Source organism: Nycticebus coucang, chromosome 8 (genome assembly GCF_027406575.1).
Source record: "Nycticebus coucang isolate mNycCou1 chromosome 8, mNycCou1.pri, whole genome shotgun sequence".
Lineage (NCBI taxonomy): Eukaryota > Metazoa > Chordata > Mammalia > Primates > Lorisidae > Nycticebus > Nycticebus coucang.
Window position 1 is genome coordinate 62,702,926 of NC_069787.1, and position 18,885 is coordinate 62,721,810.

The following is an 18,885-nucleotide window of genomic DNA, read 5'->3' on the forward strand; positions in this document are numbered from 1 at the left end:
CTCTCACCATTCCTGAAGGCCACTTTCTCTCTGGCCCAGGAGAACCATAGACCTCAATCAGAAATGGCCAGTGAGAGTTACCATTCACTAGGCGTCTACTCTGGACACCTAGTGGTGCTTAATGTGCTGAATGCATAACATACAAGTATCTACCACCCTGCATTAAAGTATCGGATGATTTTTCTGTACCCCTGTGCATCCCATTAGCTCAGAGGAAGCAGAAGCTATCATCGGCATTTAAGAGATGATGAATCCACATCTCCAGTTATTTCAGAATCCCAGAATCATTGATTAAGAACTTGATGCTACTTATGTTTCGCTGAGCTGCTTCAGAATGAGGATGGCTTTAGATCAGGATGTATGTACATCTAGGTGACCAACCTACCCACTTACCCCTTGGGCTTGGCTTTTCTTATTAGGAAATCCCATTTCCCTGCTCCAGTTCTCTGAAGTCTGGACGCTACCATACCTCTAACTATGGCCTTTTGCTTTGCTCTACCCACACAGGTAACAACTTTGACTCAGGAAGTCTCCCAGTTAGGTAAAGACATGAAGAATGTGATGCAACTTCTGGAAAACATTCTGTCACCTCAGCAGCCATCACAGCTTTGTTCTCTGCACACCACCTCTGTGTGTCCCTCCAGGGAGAACTTACAGACCAGAATGAGCTGGAGTACACACCAACCTTGCTTACACTTGCAAACAGGTGGGGCTGCTTATACCCAAGCACAACTTTGTCACAGTAATATCACCTCAGATATTTGGAGTGTGGATCCCTCTTCTGTGGGGGGCAGCCCGCAACGAACTGGAGCTCATGAGCAAAACCTTGCCGACAGTGAACTTTATCATTCTCCAAACCTTGATTATTCACCTTCCCACTACCAGGTTGTCCAAGAAGGTCATTTGCAATTTTTAAGGTGCATCTCTCCCCATTCAGATACTACTCTGACACCGCTGCAATCCATTTCGGCAACTCTTTCATCTTCTGTCTGCTCCTCCTCGGAAACATCTTTGCACCTCGTTCTCCCAAGCAGGTCAGAAGAGGGCAGCTTCGGCCAGGGAGCTGTTAGTTCCTTCAGTCTGGAAAACTTGCCAGTATCTTGGAAGCAAGAAGGGATGGCATCATTGTCTACAAAACCCTTGGAGAACTTTCCACTGGAAGTTGTCATGAGCACAGAGGAAGTGAAAGATAACAAAGCCATAAACGTATGATATCGGCTCACGTGACGCAGCTGCCCGCTGCATACCTACTACTGCATGACAGCTTTAGTTTGCCTTTTTTGCCTCTGGCGAGCATGAAGACTGGGCCAAGTGGGGGATCCTGAAAAAGAGAGTGTGAGGAGTCCAGGAAACGCAGAAGCACCTCCACACTGTAGCAAACTATCTCCAGACCCTAGAAGCATGGTAGAAACATTTTCTTGTACAGGTATAAACTTACTGGTCTGTTTGACAGACTCTGGTAAAAGTCTAAAGACCCTGAGGGTCTGAGCAGCTAGAAGTCCCAGACAAAGAATTTGTGGATTAGTCTTGTCCTAGGTGGCTTTTGTGAAGTGCAGCAAAGGTTTTTCCCGAGTGCCTGTTTGTCATTGCTGAACAATATCCATAGCACTGTTGGCCTCTGGAGTGCACAGATCCTGCTGATCTATTTTCTTTTTGTGAAGGCAAAAGGACGATTATCACTGCATGTCATGTCCTAGACAATCAGTCAAATAGAGCTGCTGGCCAATGGTTAGCTATTCGCACGTTATTTGCCATGTAAATGAAAATGTCTTTATTTATCAAAACAAACAAAAAAAAAAACCACAAAGGCTATTTTTATATCCTTGGTATGAAATATGTATTTAAACTATTTAAACTATTTATAATGAAATGACTGTTTTCATTTTAGTAAAAAAAAAAAAGCTTGCTGTTTTAACAAGAAATGCACTACTGTTATGTATAGTAGATAAAATTTATTTATTATTAAGAGGATGTAGTTTCAAAAGGAATCCCACTTTCATCTGCATGCAGTTTGCAACAAATGTATCCTCATGCTTCTGGACGACAAAAGAAAAGTGAGGTCCTATTTTATTAATGAAATAAAAACATGGACTGAGCCCCAAGCACATGAGATTTGGTGTGGTGAGAGAGAGGGCTCCAGGTACTCTCTACCGACTGGCGTCCGTGTCCTGATCTAAGGCCGCCTGTGCAGCCATAAGACATGTCTTTCTGCCCAGCATCAGACCTTGTTGCTTAGGAATCCAATACTCATCTGTGGAATATGAGCTCACTTCTACATTGAGCCATTTGGGGCTCAAAGGGAGGGAGAAACACTTGGGTGGATCCTTCCCCAGTGTTTTCTTTTAGTAGTACTGATAGATCATTGGAAATTCTCAAATGGAGCCAAAACTTCCTACTTATGTCTTGTAGGAATGACAACAGCTTGCAGTGGGGCAGCCGTTTACCTTGTTTTCTTTAAACCTTCCAAGAATGCCATAAGCGGTGCAGCGTAGTTGTTTTGTTCCTATTTGGTAAGGGGGAAAACAGAGCGACCACGCCGCACCATCTAGAACCCAAAATGCTTTCTACATCTCACATCAACATGCAAATTCAGATGCGTGGTTTGGCAATGATTGAAACACTTTTGCTTAAATTTTATTTTATGTTGAAGAACAAGTAGGGATTCATCCCTCCACACGTCCCTTGAAGACATATTGAGCTCACATTCTGGAGTCCTCCTGTTTTTATTTCCAACCACAAAGCGTACACAAATTTGAGACTTGCAGCATTAAAAAGCATCTAAACAAACCAAGACTTCTGATGTGTGAATCTTGCATCCTGAAACTGGCTAGAGCAGCAGAGAGGAAAAGGCTTTTTTGTCTCTAAAAAATGAACACAGCACAAGTTTATAAGACAGGTCACTCAAGACTCAATGCCTTCTGTTTACTCCCTTGTCTCAAAAATTCAGTCTGTCCCTAAGTTAAAAGAAAATTGAAGCAAAGGCAACAATCCAGATTCCGTGTATTCATCTGCACTCCCCTTTTGTTCATACCAGCCTTTGTCATCATTCTAAGCGTAATCATTCTAAGAAAATTGTAAGGAAGAGAAAATATACTTTATGAAATGGATTATCATAAAAGTCTTCCTTCTTGTCATTGTCACATTGAGTAGGCTGAGGAGAAGGCGACAGAAGAAGACGAAGCACTGGTCTGACTGTCCTGGGGGTGGCAGAGGCAGGAGAAAACCCAAGAATAGGTGGACTCGCATGGTTCAAATCATATTTTTCAAGGGTCCACTTTAATTTATTTCAAAATTAGTAAACAAGATATTTGAGTTCTTTCAAAGTAATAGAATGAATGAAATGAATTAGCTAAGCTCCGAGAGTCTGGGGAGGTCCCAGTGACATAGCTGGAAACATGCCCATAAATTCTCATCCATCACTTGCTCTGTATCTACTCAGAATAAGAACCAGCTCTCTGATCTGCCTTCAGCGGCAGCTGGACCAGAGTGAGCAGCACCTGGAATAAGAGAGGGTTCATTCTGATGCACCCGTGAGGGCCCCTGCCTAGTCTGAGCCAGCCCATTCATTCTTTATTGGCTGATTTTATCATCATCACTCCGATAAACAGGATTTTCCCACACCCCGAGTAGTGCAGAAGGATATGGTTTTGTTTTGCTTTGTTTATGTGTGTTATGATATTATTCTAGGAAGTGAGAAATCCACATTTTCCTGGATGTTGGATTGGGCAAGCGTTGCTGCTATGCAAATAGTGGAGGCCCTTGCCTTCTCATCAGGATGTATATTTGGATCCTTCTATTCTCTTCTCCTACTCACCCTCTGCCAGAGAGCAAACCAGGGATCCAAAGGGAACAGAAGCAGTTATATTTTTGGTCGGTCGGGATTATTTTCTTAAAACTTACATTGAGAAGTGAAATTTCTATGCCATTGTGATTGAGAGAACCACAGTAGATTACATGAAACTTTTTATTAATTCAGTGAGAAGAAATTTCTGACAATTAAAGCTACTGACAAATGGAATTTATTATTTATTCCCAGTAGAAGAGGTATCTTCTTAGAGAATGCATGACTATTTGACAAGAATAGTGTTTTCCAGAAGGGCTCTGCATGGGGTCTGAGGTCAGCAGAATGCTTACATCATAACCACTCAAGGTACATGTTTAAAATGCAGAGAATCTGACTTCCAGATGATCCCTTTGGATGGGGCCTGGAAATCTACCATTTAGTTAACTCCCTGGGTAGCTTACATAAAGGATTGAGAAACATTTACTAAAATCTACACAAGCCCAAGTGTGAATCCTAGCTAATTTATATGTAAGTGGACCATAATCTAAATTCTATCAGCGACAGCCCTGACTCTGTAACTATAAAATAAAGAAATCTGGTTAACCCCTAAATCAGTAGTCCTCCAACTTTAGTTGAAATAATGCATTTCTGGGGAATCTTATTAAAATAGAGATTTTTAAGGATCTAACCCCTATGATATGAGCTGGGTCCTCAAATGATCCTAATAATAATGTTCCAACAAAAAAGCTGTAGAAATATTGTCCTAAGCAGTGTAGCCATCCCTTAGATAATAATTTATTTCTCTAGATGGACCAGGTAGAACCAAACCAATTAAAACCAACAAGTTTGTGCGATACTGCTTCTGTACAGTTCCTAATGCATTAACAATTTTTTTTGTCCAAGTGATTGATCACTTCTCTCCAAGAGAGCATTGAACATGCATTCATTACTTCAAGTAAAAATGTCTGCTGTCTGCTGTGTGCCACGCACCACCGGCACCTCTTGATTTGTTGTGGATCCTTGTTTTCTCATTTCATTAGGATTTTCTAGAAGGAAAAAGAAAATGAAAATGCCTTTTGAAGACTCGTAAATTAGTTCCTTCTAAGCAGGGAGAAATCATATTTGAATGTGAAGCAAGATAACTGTTTGGTTAGACTGGAGAATGACAATTGCTGTGGATAGCCCCTGTGTGAAACGGAAATGCTAATGTCAAGGTTATAATTTTATCCACAACAATGAAGTGAGCTGCTGCAAGTAGTTCTTGCTAAAGGTACTTTTTCTAATGGAGTACATAGCTTATTTTCTAAGTTCCTCTTTTTAAGACATTGCTTTTATGTCTTGTTTTTTTAAGGTTGTGATGTTCCAAACGTAGTCTTCTCTCAGATCACCCCCATCTCTGAAAATAGAGCCTCAGCACATATAAAGGCTCTGCTAAAGTCCCTTCCAAAAGGCTTTCTTTTGCCTACTTAAAAAAAAAGGCAAATAGCCCAAATAAATATGATGTTTAGAAAAGAATAGGAAGACTGTGTTTTGGAGGGACACAAAGGAAGGTTTGCTTCCAAACATTTATTCCTTGTTCTGTGACCTTGCTTTGTTATTTAATGCTTCTGAGCCTTGATTTCTTCATCTAACATTCAGGACTGAAATATATCTAATTTTCAGAGTCTCTGTGAGATTTAATGAAGTAATGTATGCGAAAGCCACACTGTCTGGCATATACGGAGCACGAAGCAAATGTCAGTTCAGCTCCCTGGGCCTTCCACCCACATCTTCTTCTCCTTTTTCCAGCCTCCTCTCATCTCCCTTGCCCCTTCCCTTCCCAATTCCTCCACTGCCCCTTGCCCCAGCACTCCTCTTCCCCAGACTCTCCCTCGTGCCCTCCTCTCCCCTAACGTCTTCTCTGCTCTCTCCTTTTTCTTCATCCCGACCTCCTGTTGCCTCCTACACCGCTCCCTCGGTGTCCCAGGCTACATTTCACATCTTTTCTGTTTAGGTCACAATCTGGCTTTCGCAGGGTGCCCGCTATAGTCTGTACATCACAGTGTTAACAATCCAATCAACAGTTACCTTTTTTTAAAAAAGTTGTTGAGGAGGCACCAGAGTAGGAAACTGGGTGGGCTCTGCTCCCAGCCACCTGTCTCCAGCCTATACTATGGCTTCTGATATGTTGATCTGAATTTTAGTAAAGTCTTATTTTAAACTCTTTACAATTTCAGAAAGATACAGGAAATGTATTCACTCTCCTGAATATATTCCACGACACACACCATTTTTCTCCCATATAGTTTCTCTGTGGAGATTTGCTGCTGCTTCAGAAATCACACACACATATATGTATGTCTATGTCACACCCAGCACCCCAGTCTACAGAACACACAAGGACTATCAGCAATACCCTTAGAACTTCCTCGGTGGCAAACGGGCTTGCCCTCCTGCCCATAGTGCCTCTGGCTTTCAGCAGAGCTGACGAAATGCCCACACTTCACACGGATGCCTTCAAAGCGTTCTCTGGTATCCCATCGAGTGAGTAGGTCCCACCAGAGGGAATCGGCTAAATGTCACTCCCTGCAGCTTGTGTCCTGAAAGAACCTGTTTCTTTGAGTTGTGTCCTTCAACGGAGCCCTGAATAAAGAGCTAATAAAAGAGGCGAGGACAGCCAGCGAGGCAGAGACAGACCCACACCTCCACGCCTGTTATTCTAAGGAATTCAATAAGCTGTACATTCTAGAAAAAAAAAAAATGCTGGGTGGGAAGAACACATCCTAAGGGGAAAACTATGTCTTTTTAGACTGTTTCCTTCAAACCTGGGTTTTCCCCTGTGGAGAAGCTGGAACGGGATGGAATTGAATGCTGAGGCTAAGCCTCTGGGTATTTTCACAGTTGGCCTGATAAAAATAGAACATACATATGTGATATATTTGAGTACAATAAAGATTAAAATGTGAGGAAGTGAGACTTCAAAGTGTGTCTGTGCTTTTTATTTTTGTAAAGAACCAATATACTAACTTGAAGGAACTATTTTCATTTAAGAATTTCCTTTTGGGTAAAAAGTACCCTAAACCTTGGCACTCTTGCTTTCAGTGGTAATTTTTTTTAAACCAATGCTGACCCTTGAACTCCAGCTGGTAGCTTTATTCTTCACTATGATTTATTTGTCTTAAGGGAGAATTAGCTCAGATTCAGGGTGGGGATCAATGTTAAATGCTGCTAAGGAATAAGACCCTGCCACACCTCCTGGGAAACAGAAAGCAGGGACAGCAGCCATGTGGCCAGTGCTCTGATCATCTTTGGGACCCCTTGCTATGATTGGCAGGGTGTCCAGGAGCCCTCAAATTGACACAGAGATGTCTGGAAGTTGCCATGGTAACCTGTTGCCTAAAATGAGTCATGAGAGTTCCTCCTGCTCTAATCAGAAAACCTGCAGAACGAGATCAAACCGTCAACTCCGGGTTCAAGTACCCAAAAGGTATTTGAGCCTCAGACCAGAATCACTTAGTGTATCTCTAGATAACTTATGCAAAAAGCATATCTATCTAAAAGGGATAAAGAAGGCAGCATTTCTGATTCTTGGTTTCCTAAGTATGGTCTGTGGTGCAGCAGCAGCAGCCTCATCTGGGAGCTTGTTCAGAATGCAAAGTCTTTGACCATACTCCATAGCTCTTAAATCAGAACCTGCATTTTAACAAGATTCTCAGGTAACCTGTATATAGTCAGAAACACTGAGACAAGAACTGATTCTAGCCTTTAGCTTTTAAAAAACAGATTCCTGGCTCCTGTCCTCAAAGATTCTGATTGAGTTTGTCTGGGGTGGGACCCAACCCAGATGAGACCCAACTCAAGCTTTGGAAATGTTTATAAACTCCCCAGGTAATTTTTGTATACCCCAAGGTTTGAGAAAATACTACTATAGAGAAGCAGTTCTCCAAATACAGTCCCCTACCCAGCAGCAGCAGCACCAGAACTTGTTAGACTTGCAGACTCTCAGACTGACCCTAGACCTACAGAACCAGAGTCCGGAGGGTGGGACTCAGTAATCTGTGGAGGTTCTGATGCCAGCTAAAGTTTGAGGACTACTGGTCTAGTCGAGATGATGAAGGAACCAGCACCGGCTGTAGTAGGTCTTAAGCAGGAAGGAATCCACATGTAATTTTAAGGTATATAACGTGTATCAGAATCAACCTTCCTCGGGGAGATGCACCATTTTCTTCCTAATTCAAATAATTCTCTGTTTTTAAAATATGCTAATATTATCTTTAAAAAAAATCATTTTCTGATCAGAATAGGCTCCCCCACATTGCATCATTTCTATTTCTACAATTTATTCAGGGATGTCCTTGTGAAAAAATTTATTCCTACAACAGCATTGGCACATCTGTTTTATGAGACTGAGCTTGGGGAATGAACAGTTGTTGATGATCACAGCAGATCACAGTTGTAGGTCTTCTGAACAATAGGTCGGGATAGAAAGTTCTCTCCAGAGTCTACAGACAATGTGTCCCAAGGAAAACCAATTTAGTATTTTTCCTTGTATTGGTCGTAGATGGCTGTTGTATTCAGAAATAAGGGCTTTATATGTCAACACAGAGCCAGCTCCAAATATAAGCCATAAGAGCAGCACTATGCTGTTTTTATCACATCCACAGAAAATAACTAACAATCTGTAATATGAGAAGTGGTACCTGCTGACAATAAAATAACATATATACAAAATAATGAGAGGAGAAAGCTTTCTATCAGAAATTGTTGCTCTATTTTAATGCTGCCTATGTGGCTGCTGTGGCAATCATTTATCCAGATTCACTTTTAAACAAGTCAGTTTCTGTATCCAAAATAAATAAGGTTATTTCTGAGCACTCGTACTCTCTGGTTTATGTATTTTGACTAGACTAATAGGTCTGCATTTATCTAATGTGTGTGCAGTTAAAATTATTTTTATAATGATATTCACTAAAGTAAATATAAAGAATGAGGCTTGGGCCAAAATGAACTGAGGTCTTTTTTTTTAATTCTTTATTAAATCATAATGTGCTGATTTGCTATACAATGTGGAATACTTACATATAACTGATTGACATAACCATCTTCTTGCTTACTTATTTGTTGTGGCAAAAACATTCATACTCTATTCTTAATAGTATAGAAATGTGCTGCTTGACTCTTTGGCTTTAGAAAAGACAGTTTTCAGAGTCTTTGTTCCCTCATCTCTGAGACTGAGATGTTTTGAGTTTCCCTAGAAGCAGATCCTGAAGTAAAAATTTTAGTGAAATAGTTTATTTAAGGGATAACTTCAGGGAACACGGGGTTGGGGAGTGGGAAAGTGAGACTGAAAACAGAAGGAAGCAGATAAATGATGTATTACTGAGCAGGTAATCATTATGAGCCACTGAGGCTCCGTCTCCTAAGAAACCCCAGGAGTCATCGCACAATATGACTGTGAGTTGCCTAATGAGGAAGAAAAGCTGGATTTTTCATCCTCCAACTTCCATCTGTCAATGGCTGAAGGCTGCTCCGGAAGATTTTAACTACACAGAATGCCTGGCCTGGCCTTGTGCAAATGCAAAGTCAAAGCCTTAGCACAGAGTCCCAGGTGTTTGCAGTAGAATGCCTTGGGCATGGCATGGAATGATGTGTGTGCAGTGGGTGGAGGCAGGAGACGCAGAACATCTGCTACATAAGGTGTGTATTCTGTCCAGGCAAAAGGCAGAAACTTCACAGTAATCTGAACAGGAAATGCTTAATATAAAGAATTACTAATTTTTAGTAGAGGATTAACCCCTAAGAAAAGATGAAAGAACGTTAAGATGGAGAGAGGGTACCCAAGAAAGAAATGAATTTGGAAGTAGAGTTTCCAAGGCTAGCCTACAGACTTTGTGAAGAGGTGTAGACAGAAAGCTCTGAGAAGTTTGCTGGGTTGCCTGGACCAGAAATGGTCCATAGTGGCTGGACTGAGGCTGGAGGGCAGGGAAATGCATGCTGGGCAAACAGAAAATCCAATCTTGGGTGGGTGCAGGTGGACCAAGGCTAATAAGAGAAATGACACTGGGTTTTTAGAACACTTCTTGTCACTGTTTATCACAGGAGCCAACCAAAACAGCACACAGAAATCAAGAAAAGAAGCCCCTTTCTTCTGCGGTGTCTCCCCAGCCTCCTCTCCTGGCAAAGAGGAAATATTTACAAAATCCAGTCCAGGATCATGAGGAAGAGTACAGGGTGTCCTAAAAGTTGCCATATATAGTGAAAATAAGAAATTGTAGCTAAATGTAACTTTATTGACAAAATATTCATTACATGTTGGCCTTTTTGTAAAATTTTGTGATGCCTCTTTAGGGGTGACACTTGGGACACTCCGTAGATTTTGAGGTGAGAGGCAATAATCTGACAATTGATAGAACATAACACCATCTCTGCAAGAGTAATTCTGTATAAAGTGAATGGAATAACATGTATTAAAATTAATTTGTAAACTGTAAAGCTGTCTCCTTCTGGTATACTATTGCCATAACAGAATGCCTGAGCCTGGGTCATTTATAAAGAAAAGAGGTTTTTTTGGCACATAGTTCTACAGGCTGGGGTTTAGAAGTGTGGCACTGGCAGCCATTCAGTTTCTGGTGAGGGCCTCAGTGCTGCCTTGTAACATGAGGGAAGGTCAAAGGGGAAGAGGATGTGTGCAAAGAGCATCCTGGCTTTATAACAACCCACTCTCATAGGAGCTAATTCATTCCCATAGGAACTAATTCAGTCTCACCAAAGTGGGAACTCATTTACTACCAAGCCATCCCCACGAAATCTGTGCACATGATTTCCACAACTTCCACTATGTGCATCTCCCAACACTGCCATTCCAGGAACCACATTTCAATGTGAGTTTTGTGTGGATAAAAACCATCAATATTCAAGCCACAACAGTATCCTGGACAGTATTTTTTAATGTGTGTTTTTATTCAAAAACATCATCAGACTTACTGTGTATCATAAAACCATATTGTTGACAGACATAGATCTATCATTTTATAAAAAATATCTCTAGCATATGGTTTTATAACAAGGTTTTTCTTCTCTGTGGAAATGGTATGTTAATAAATTGACTCCCAAAGAGATAAAGAGAGGGACTCTCTGGCCGCACCATGGCAGAAGTGGAGGAGCAGGAAATGGGGTCTCTTGAAGAATCTACAGATGAGTCTGAGCTTTCTGTGGACAGAAATTTAGCAAGTAACCTGGTGGACTAGAGCTGCACCAAGAGAGAAGGTTGAAGAATGCACATCAACCCTACTGAGGCGAGCTGCGACCCCAAAGATACAAACAAAAGGTACAAAATCCATCACCAACAGGATGGGAGTCCCCTCCCCCATGAGAATAGCTTGGAGTGCCCCACAAACAAACGACCAGAGTTCAAAGGTCCTCCCACTACACTCCATGGGAGAGACCCTCTTAAAAACTGGACCTACCTCCCTTACTAGGGTGCCATGGACATGACGCTTTCCTGCCAGGCATAAAACTGTGTAAAACTGTATATATTCTCTACCTGCAATTCTGAGCTCCCAGCCCTCCCCTCCACTCTCACTCTGAGGTCTGGAGGCCTGTCTCCCAGGAGTCCAGATTCTTGGGTGTTTTCTCGAGAGGTGTGAACAGGGCCTGGACTGCTGCTGGTCAGTGCTGATTCTGTGGCACGGGAGTAAGGAGAGGATGGTCGGCTGACAGGGAACCACATAGGAGTGGTGGTGCCTCGGGGCGCAGAGCATCAGCCGTTTTTGGCAAAAATAGGGCTCACCCCTGGATATTCCAAAGTCACATCCCCTGTCTCCCTTGGCAACCAGAGGAGGCCGGACATCTTCTCAGGTGGCAACCACCAGGGGGAACGAATCTGGGATGGAAATGTAGGCCCCATGAGTAAAGGGTTTGCCTGAGGTGGTACTGGCCTGGGTGGAGCACAGGGACTAGAAAACACACACGCAGAGCCGGGTGAGGTCAGGGTGGGGCTGACACAGAGGACTGCTTTACTGAGCCTAAGATGCACCCGTAACCCAGGGGATCATCACCCAAAACAAAGGAGGGCAGGAAGAGGTTGGAACTGACAGGTAACAGTGCTATGAATACAAACTAAAGCTGAGACTGGACAATGGCACAGATAGGGCCTGAGGCACAGGTTCTGTGAACTCAAAACAGCTTCTCTTCTGCAGGGGAATTTAGCAGGGACAGAAACAAAAAGTTGTTCTGTTCCCTGGAGTATCTGCTCATTAGAGGCAACTGGGTCACAGCCCTTTGGGGTTATCAGTGACTGGGTGTGAAAGAGGTACAAGATGAGGAAGGAGGCATCAACCTTCCCAGACTAATCTATTTGCTGGGTGGGTCCTCCTGACCTCACAGAGCACCAGAGCAAGTCATAATGGAATTGTCAGCAGAAGCCTGCGATCTAGTTGCCAGAGACCTTTTAAACTCTTCCACCTGAGACAGGTGCTGACTAAGATGTTTGATTTGGACCTTTTGAACTGAGCCAATCACCTGAGGACTATCCAAGTGGTGCCCTGGGTGTGTGATTGTAGGAAGGTTTGCTTTTCCTTTTCCAATTGTTGCCTGTGGGGGGCGGGGTGACTTAATTGCTGGTATTTCTCCACAGCCGAGACTTCAACCCAGACTAACTGTCTCACTAGAGTCAGACAGAGACCAACCGAAAACAAGACAGAGCCACTTAGCCCCACCACACCGAGCAGGTCCCCAGTTTCTCAGGCTGTAGAACTGCACAGGTCCTCAGCAAAGTTCCAGGTCAAAGGTACAGATACCAGTCAGAGTTTGGGCAAGTGGCTGGTTAATAACTACTCCTGGAGCCCTGAACCCAACTTTTGTTTATCCACTCATCTTGTCAAATAAAAATGGGATGGAATGTACAATAATCATGGGATGGAATCAGCAGAAAAACTCTAGTAACATAAATAACCAGAGTAGATCAACCCCCCAAAGGAAAGATATGGCGGATGTAACTAAAGATCCCATTCATAAGCAGGTGGCCAAGATGTCAGAAATTGAATTCAGAATTTAGATTCCAAACAAAATTAATAGAATGGAGGAATAGTTGCAATTATACATTAGAGGAGCAATTCAAAAGTTGTCTCAAGAATTCAACAAATTTGGGGAGACGGAGCAAGATGGCGGCCAAGTAACAGCTTCCTTGCATCTGGGCACCATGAGTCTGGGGAGATAGGACTCAAGGCATCTCTGGCTGGTGGGATCTGCCTATTATCACCCCTGTGAGGATACAGGGAGTCAGCGAGAGACTTCTGGACCCCAAAAGTAGGACTAAAACAGTGGAAAAACGGCAAGCGGTCGCGTGTATTCAATTCGTCTAAACCCACCCGCACCTTCCACAGGCACGAGAACTTAAAGAGCAAGAGGAAGTGAAAGGAAAATTAGGGCAAGGAAACAGATAAAAGAAATCACACATGAAGAAGAATCAGCAGAAAACTCCAGGCAACATGAAGAACCACTCCAGAACAACCCAGCCAAGGTACCATGAGGTAGCTACTGCAGATGAATCCACCTATAAAGAAATGTTAGGAATGACAGAAAGGGAATTTAGGATACACATGTTGAAAACAATGAAAGAAATGATGGAAACAATGAAGGAAACTGCTAATAAAGTGGAAATTAACCAAAAGGAAATCCAAAAACAGAATCAAATAACAGACGAACGACATGAAGAATATAAAAAGGATATAGCAGAGCTGAAGGAACTTAAAGATGCAATGGAAAGTATCAGCAACAGGTTAGACCATGCAGAAGAAAGAATTTCAGAGGTAGAGGACAAAGTTCTTGAGATAACTCAGATAGTAAAAGAGGCAGAAAAGAAGAGAGAGAAAGCAGAACATTCACTGTCAGAATTATGGGACTTTATGAAGCGTTCCAACATACGAGTTATAGGAATTCCAGAAGGGGAAGAAGAATGCCCCAGAAGAATGGAAGCCATACTAGAGAATATTATAAAAGAAAATTTCCCAAATATCAACAAAGACTCTGACACACTGCTTTCAGAGGGCTATCGGACGCCAGGTCGCCTCAACTCTAACCGAGCTTCTCCAAGACACATTGTGATGAACCTGTCCAAAGTCAAGACAAAAGAAAAGATTCTGCAAGCTGCCAGGAGTAAGCACCAGTTGACCTACAGGGGCAAATCCATCAGAGTGACCACAGATGTCTCTAATGAAAATTTCCAAGCAACAAGACAATGGTCATCTACTTTAAAATACTTAAACAGAACAATTTCCAGCCCAGAATTCTGTACCCTGCTAAGCTAAGCTTCAAAATTGACGGAGAAATCAAATCATTTACGGATATACAAAGATTGAGGAAATTCGCAACAACAAGACCAGCTCTACATGAAATATTTCAACCTGTTCTGCACAGTGACCACCACAATGGATCAGCAGCAAAGTAAGAACTCAGAAATTAAAGGACAGAACCTAACCTCCACACTGATACAAAAGATAAAACTAAGCAATGGACTCTCACCAAATAAGACGAATAGAATACTACCACACTTATCAATTATCTCAACAAATGTGAATGGCTTCAATTCCCCACTGAAGAGACACAGATTGGCTGACTGGATTAAAAAACACAAGCCATCCATTTGCTGTCTGCAAGAAACACACCTGGCTTCAAAAGACAAATTAAAGCTCCGAGTCAAGGGTTGGAAGACAATTTTTCAGGCAAATGGAATTCATAAGAAAAGAGGAGTTGCAATCTCATTTTCAGATACATGTGGATTTAAAGCAACTAAAGTCAAAAAAGACAAAGATGGTCACTTTATATTGGTCAAAGGAAAAATAAAACAAGAAGACATTTCAATTCTAAATATTTATGCACCCAATTCAAATGCTCCCAGATTCTTGAAACAGACCTTACTCAGTCTGAGCAATATGATATCTGATAATACCATAATAACAGGGGACTTTAACACTCCTCTTACAGAGCTGGACAGATCTTCTAAACGGAAATTAAACAAAGATCTCAGAGATTTAAATGAAACCATAGAACAACTGTGCTTGATAGATGCATTTAGAACACTCCACCCCAAACATAAAGAATATACAATCTTCACATCACCCCATGGAACATTCTCCAAAATTGATCATATCCTGGAACACAAAACAAATATCAACAGAATCAAAAGAATTGAAATTTTACCTTGTATATTCTCAGACCATAAGGCACTAAAGGTGGAACTCAACTCTAACAAAAATGCTCGACCCCACCCAAAGGCATGGAAATTAAACAATCCTCTGTTGAATAACAGATGGGTGCAGGAAGAAATAAAACAGGAAATCATTAACTTCCTTGAGCATAACAACAATGAAGACACAAGCTACCAAAACCTGTGGGATACTGCAAAAGCAGTTTTGAGAGGAAAATTCATCCCTTTAGATGCCCACATTCGAAAAACAGAAAGACAGCACATCAACAATCTCACAAGAGAACTTATGGAATTGGAAAAAGAAGAAAAATCTAAGCCTAAACTCAATAGAAGAAAAGAAATATCCAAAATCAATCAGAGATCAATGAAATTGAAAACAAAAGAATCATTCAGAAAATTAATGAAACAAGGAGTTGGTTTTTTGAAAAAATAAATAAAATAGATAAACCATTGGTCAGACTAATGAGAAATAGAAAAGTAAAATCTCTAGTAACCTCAATCAGAAACGATGAAGGGGAAATAAAAACTGATCCCACAGAGATACAAGAGATCATCTCTGAATACTACCAGAAACTCTGCCCAGAAATTTGACAATGTGAAGGAAATGGATCAATATTTGGAATCACACCCTCTCCCTAGACTCAACCAGGAAGAAATAGAGCTCCTGAACAGATCAATTTCAAGCACTGAGATCAAAGAAACAATAAAAAAAATCTTCCAACCAAAAAATGCCCTGGTCCAGAAGGCTTCACACCAGAATTCTTTTAAACCTTCAAGGAAGAGCTTATTCCTGTACTGCAGAAATTATTCCAAAATATTGAGGAAGAAGGAATCTTCCCCAACACATTCTATGAAGCAAACATCACCCTGATACCAAAACCAGGAAAAGACCCAAACAAAAAGGAGAATTTCAGACCAATCTCACTCATAAATATAGATGTGAACATTCTCAACAAAATCCTAGCCAATAGATTACAGCTTATCATCAAAGAAGTCATTCATCATGATCAAGTAGGCTTCATCCCAGGGATGCAAGGCTGGTTTAACATACGCAAGTCCATAAACGTTATCCACCATATTAACAGAGGCAAAAATAAAGATCACATGATCCTCTCAATAGATGCAGAAAAAGCATTTGATAAAATCCAGCATCCTTTTCTAATTAGAACACTGAAGAGTATAGGCATAGGTGGCACATTTCTAAAACTGAGTGAAGCTATCTATGACAAACCCACAGACAATATTTTACTGAATGGAGTAAAACTGAAAGCATTTCCTCTTAGAACTGGAACCAGACAAGGTTGTCCTCTGTCACTTTTACTATTCAACATAGTGCTGGAATTTCTAGCCAATACAATTAGGCAAGACAAGGAAATAAAGGGAATCCAAATGGGAGCAGAGGAGGTCAAACTCTCCCTCTTTGCTGACGACATGATCTTATACTTAGAGAGCCCCAAAGACTGAACCACAAGACTCCTAGAAGTCATAAAAAAGCAGTAATGTTTCAGGATATAAAATCAATGTCCAGAAGTCAGTGGACATTGTATTTGTATACACGAATAACAGTCAAGATGAGAAGCTAATTAAGGACACAACTCCCCTCACCATAGTTTCAAAGAAAATGAAATACCTAGGAATATACCTAACGAAGGAGGTGAAGGACCTCTATAAAGAAAACTATGAAATTCTCAGAAAGGAAATAGCAGAGGATATTAACAAATGGAAGAACATACCATGCTCAAGGATGGGAAGAATCAACATTGTTAAAATGTCTATACTTCCCAAAGCAATCTACATATTAATGCCATTCCTATCAAAATACCAACATTGTACTTTCAAGATTTGGAAAAAATAATTCTGCGTTTTGTATGGAACCGGAAAATAACCCGTATAGCTAAGGCAGTTCTTAGTAATAAAAATAAAGCTGGTGGCATCAGCATACCAGATTTTAGTCTGTACTACAAAGCCATAGTGGTCAAGAAAGCATGGTACTGGCACAAAAACAGAGACATGGACACTTGGAATCAAATTGAAAACCAAGAAATGAAACTAACATCTTACAACCACCTAATCTTCAATAAACCAAACAAGAACAATCCTTGGGGGAAAGACTCCCTATTCAATTAATGGTGTTGGGGGAACTGGATGTCTACATGTAAAAAACTGAAACTGGACCCACACCTTTCCCCACTCACAAAAATTGATTCGAGATGGATAAAGGACTTAAATTTAAGGCATGAAACACTAAAAGTCCTCCAAGAAAGCATAGGAAAAACACTGGAAGATATTGGCCTGGGGGAAGACTTCATGAAGAAGACTGCCATGGCAATTGCAACAACAACAAAAATAAACAGATAGGACTTCATTAAACTGAAAAGCTTCTGTACAGCTAAGGAGACAATAACCAAAGCAAAGAGACAACCTACACAATGGGAAAGGATATTTGCATATTTTCGATCAGACAAAAGCTTGATAACAAGGATCTAGAGAGAACTCAAATTAATCCACATGAAAAAAGCCAACAATCCCATATATCAATGGGCAAGAAACATGAATAGAACTTTCTCTGAAGATGACAGATGAATGGCTAACAAACACATGAAAAAATGTTCATATTATGTTCTTTATATTAAAGAAATACAAATCAAAACAACCCTGAGATATCATCTAAACCCAGTGAGAATGGCCCACATCACAAAATCTCAAAACTGCAGATGCTGGCGTGCATGTGGAGAGAAGGGAACACTTTTACACTGCTGGTGGGACTGCAAACTAGTACAACCTTTCTGGAAGGAAGTATGGAGAAACCTCAAAGCACTCAAGCTAGACCTCCCATTTGATCCTGCAATCCCATTACTGGGCATCTACCCAGAAGGAAAAAAATCCTTTTATCTTAAGGACACTTGTACTAGACTATTTATTGCAGCTCAATTTACAATCGCCAAAATGTGGAAACAGCCTAAATGCCCATCAACCCAGGAATGGATTAACAAGCTGTGGTATATGTATACCGTGGAATACCATTCAGTTATTAAAAAACTGGAGACTTTACATCCTTCATATTAACCTGGATGGACGTGGAATACATTATTCTTAGTAAAGCATCACAAGAATGGAGAAGCACGAATCCTATGTACTCGTTTTGATTTGAGGACAATTCATGATAGTTAAGGTTATGGGGGGGAAGAGGAAAGAGGGATGGAGGGAGGGAGGTGGGGCCTTGGTGTGTGTCACACTTTATGGGGGCAAGACATGATTGCAAGAGGGACTTTACCTAACAATTGCAATCAGTGTAACCTGGCTTATTGTACCCTCAATGAATCCCCAACAATAAAAAAATAAAAAAAAAAAATGGAGACTTTACATCCTTCGTATTAACCTGGATGGAAGTGGAAGACATTAGTCTTAGTTAAGCATCACAGGAATGGAGAAGCATGAATCTTATGTACTCAATTTTGATATGAGGACAATTGATGACAATTAAGGTTATGAGGGGGGGGAAGCAGAAAGAGGGATGGAGGGAGGGGGGTGGGACCTTGGTGTGTGTCACACTTTATGGGGGAAGACATGATTGCAAGAGGGACCTTACCTAACAATTGCAATCAGTGTAACCTGGCTTATTGTACCCTCAATGAATCCCCAACAATAAAAAAAAAAAAAGAATTTAACAAATTTGAAGACAAAACCACGGAAGATTTTGACACATTGAAGCAAGAAATTGCAGCCCCGAAACATCTGGAAAATGCAGTAGAATCCCTCAGTAACACAGTGGAGCAAGCAGAAGAAAGGATTTCCCACATTGAAGACAAAGCTTTTGAATGCTCCCAAACTCTCAAAGAGGAAGAGAAATGGAGAGCAAAAATGGATCATTCTCTCAGAGAGCTCTGGGATAATTTGAAAAAGCCTAACATCTGCC

The 18,885-nt window shown here is 41.1% G+C and overlaps 1 protein-coding gene across 1 annotated transcript in view; it reads left to right on the plus strand.

Annotated features, from left to right (window-relative positions):
* KCNH8 (potassium voltage-gated channel subfamily H member 8) overlaps positions 1-1,954 on the plus strand; it is a 433,959-nt gene extending 432,005 nt beyond the window's left edge. The window contains exon 16 of the mRNA XM_053600548.1: positions 508-1,954. Coding sequence (XP_053456523.1) covers positions 508-1,212 — 705 coding nt within the window. The 3' untranslated portion in view covers positions 1,213-1,954. The remainder of the gene's footprint in view (positions 1-507) is intronic.
* The last annotated feature ends 16,931 nt before the right edge of the window (positions 1,955-18,885 follow it).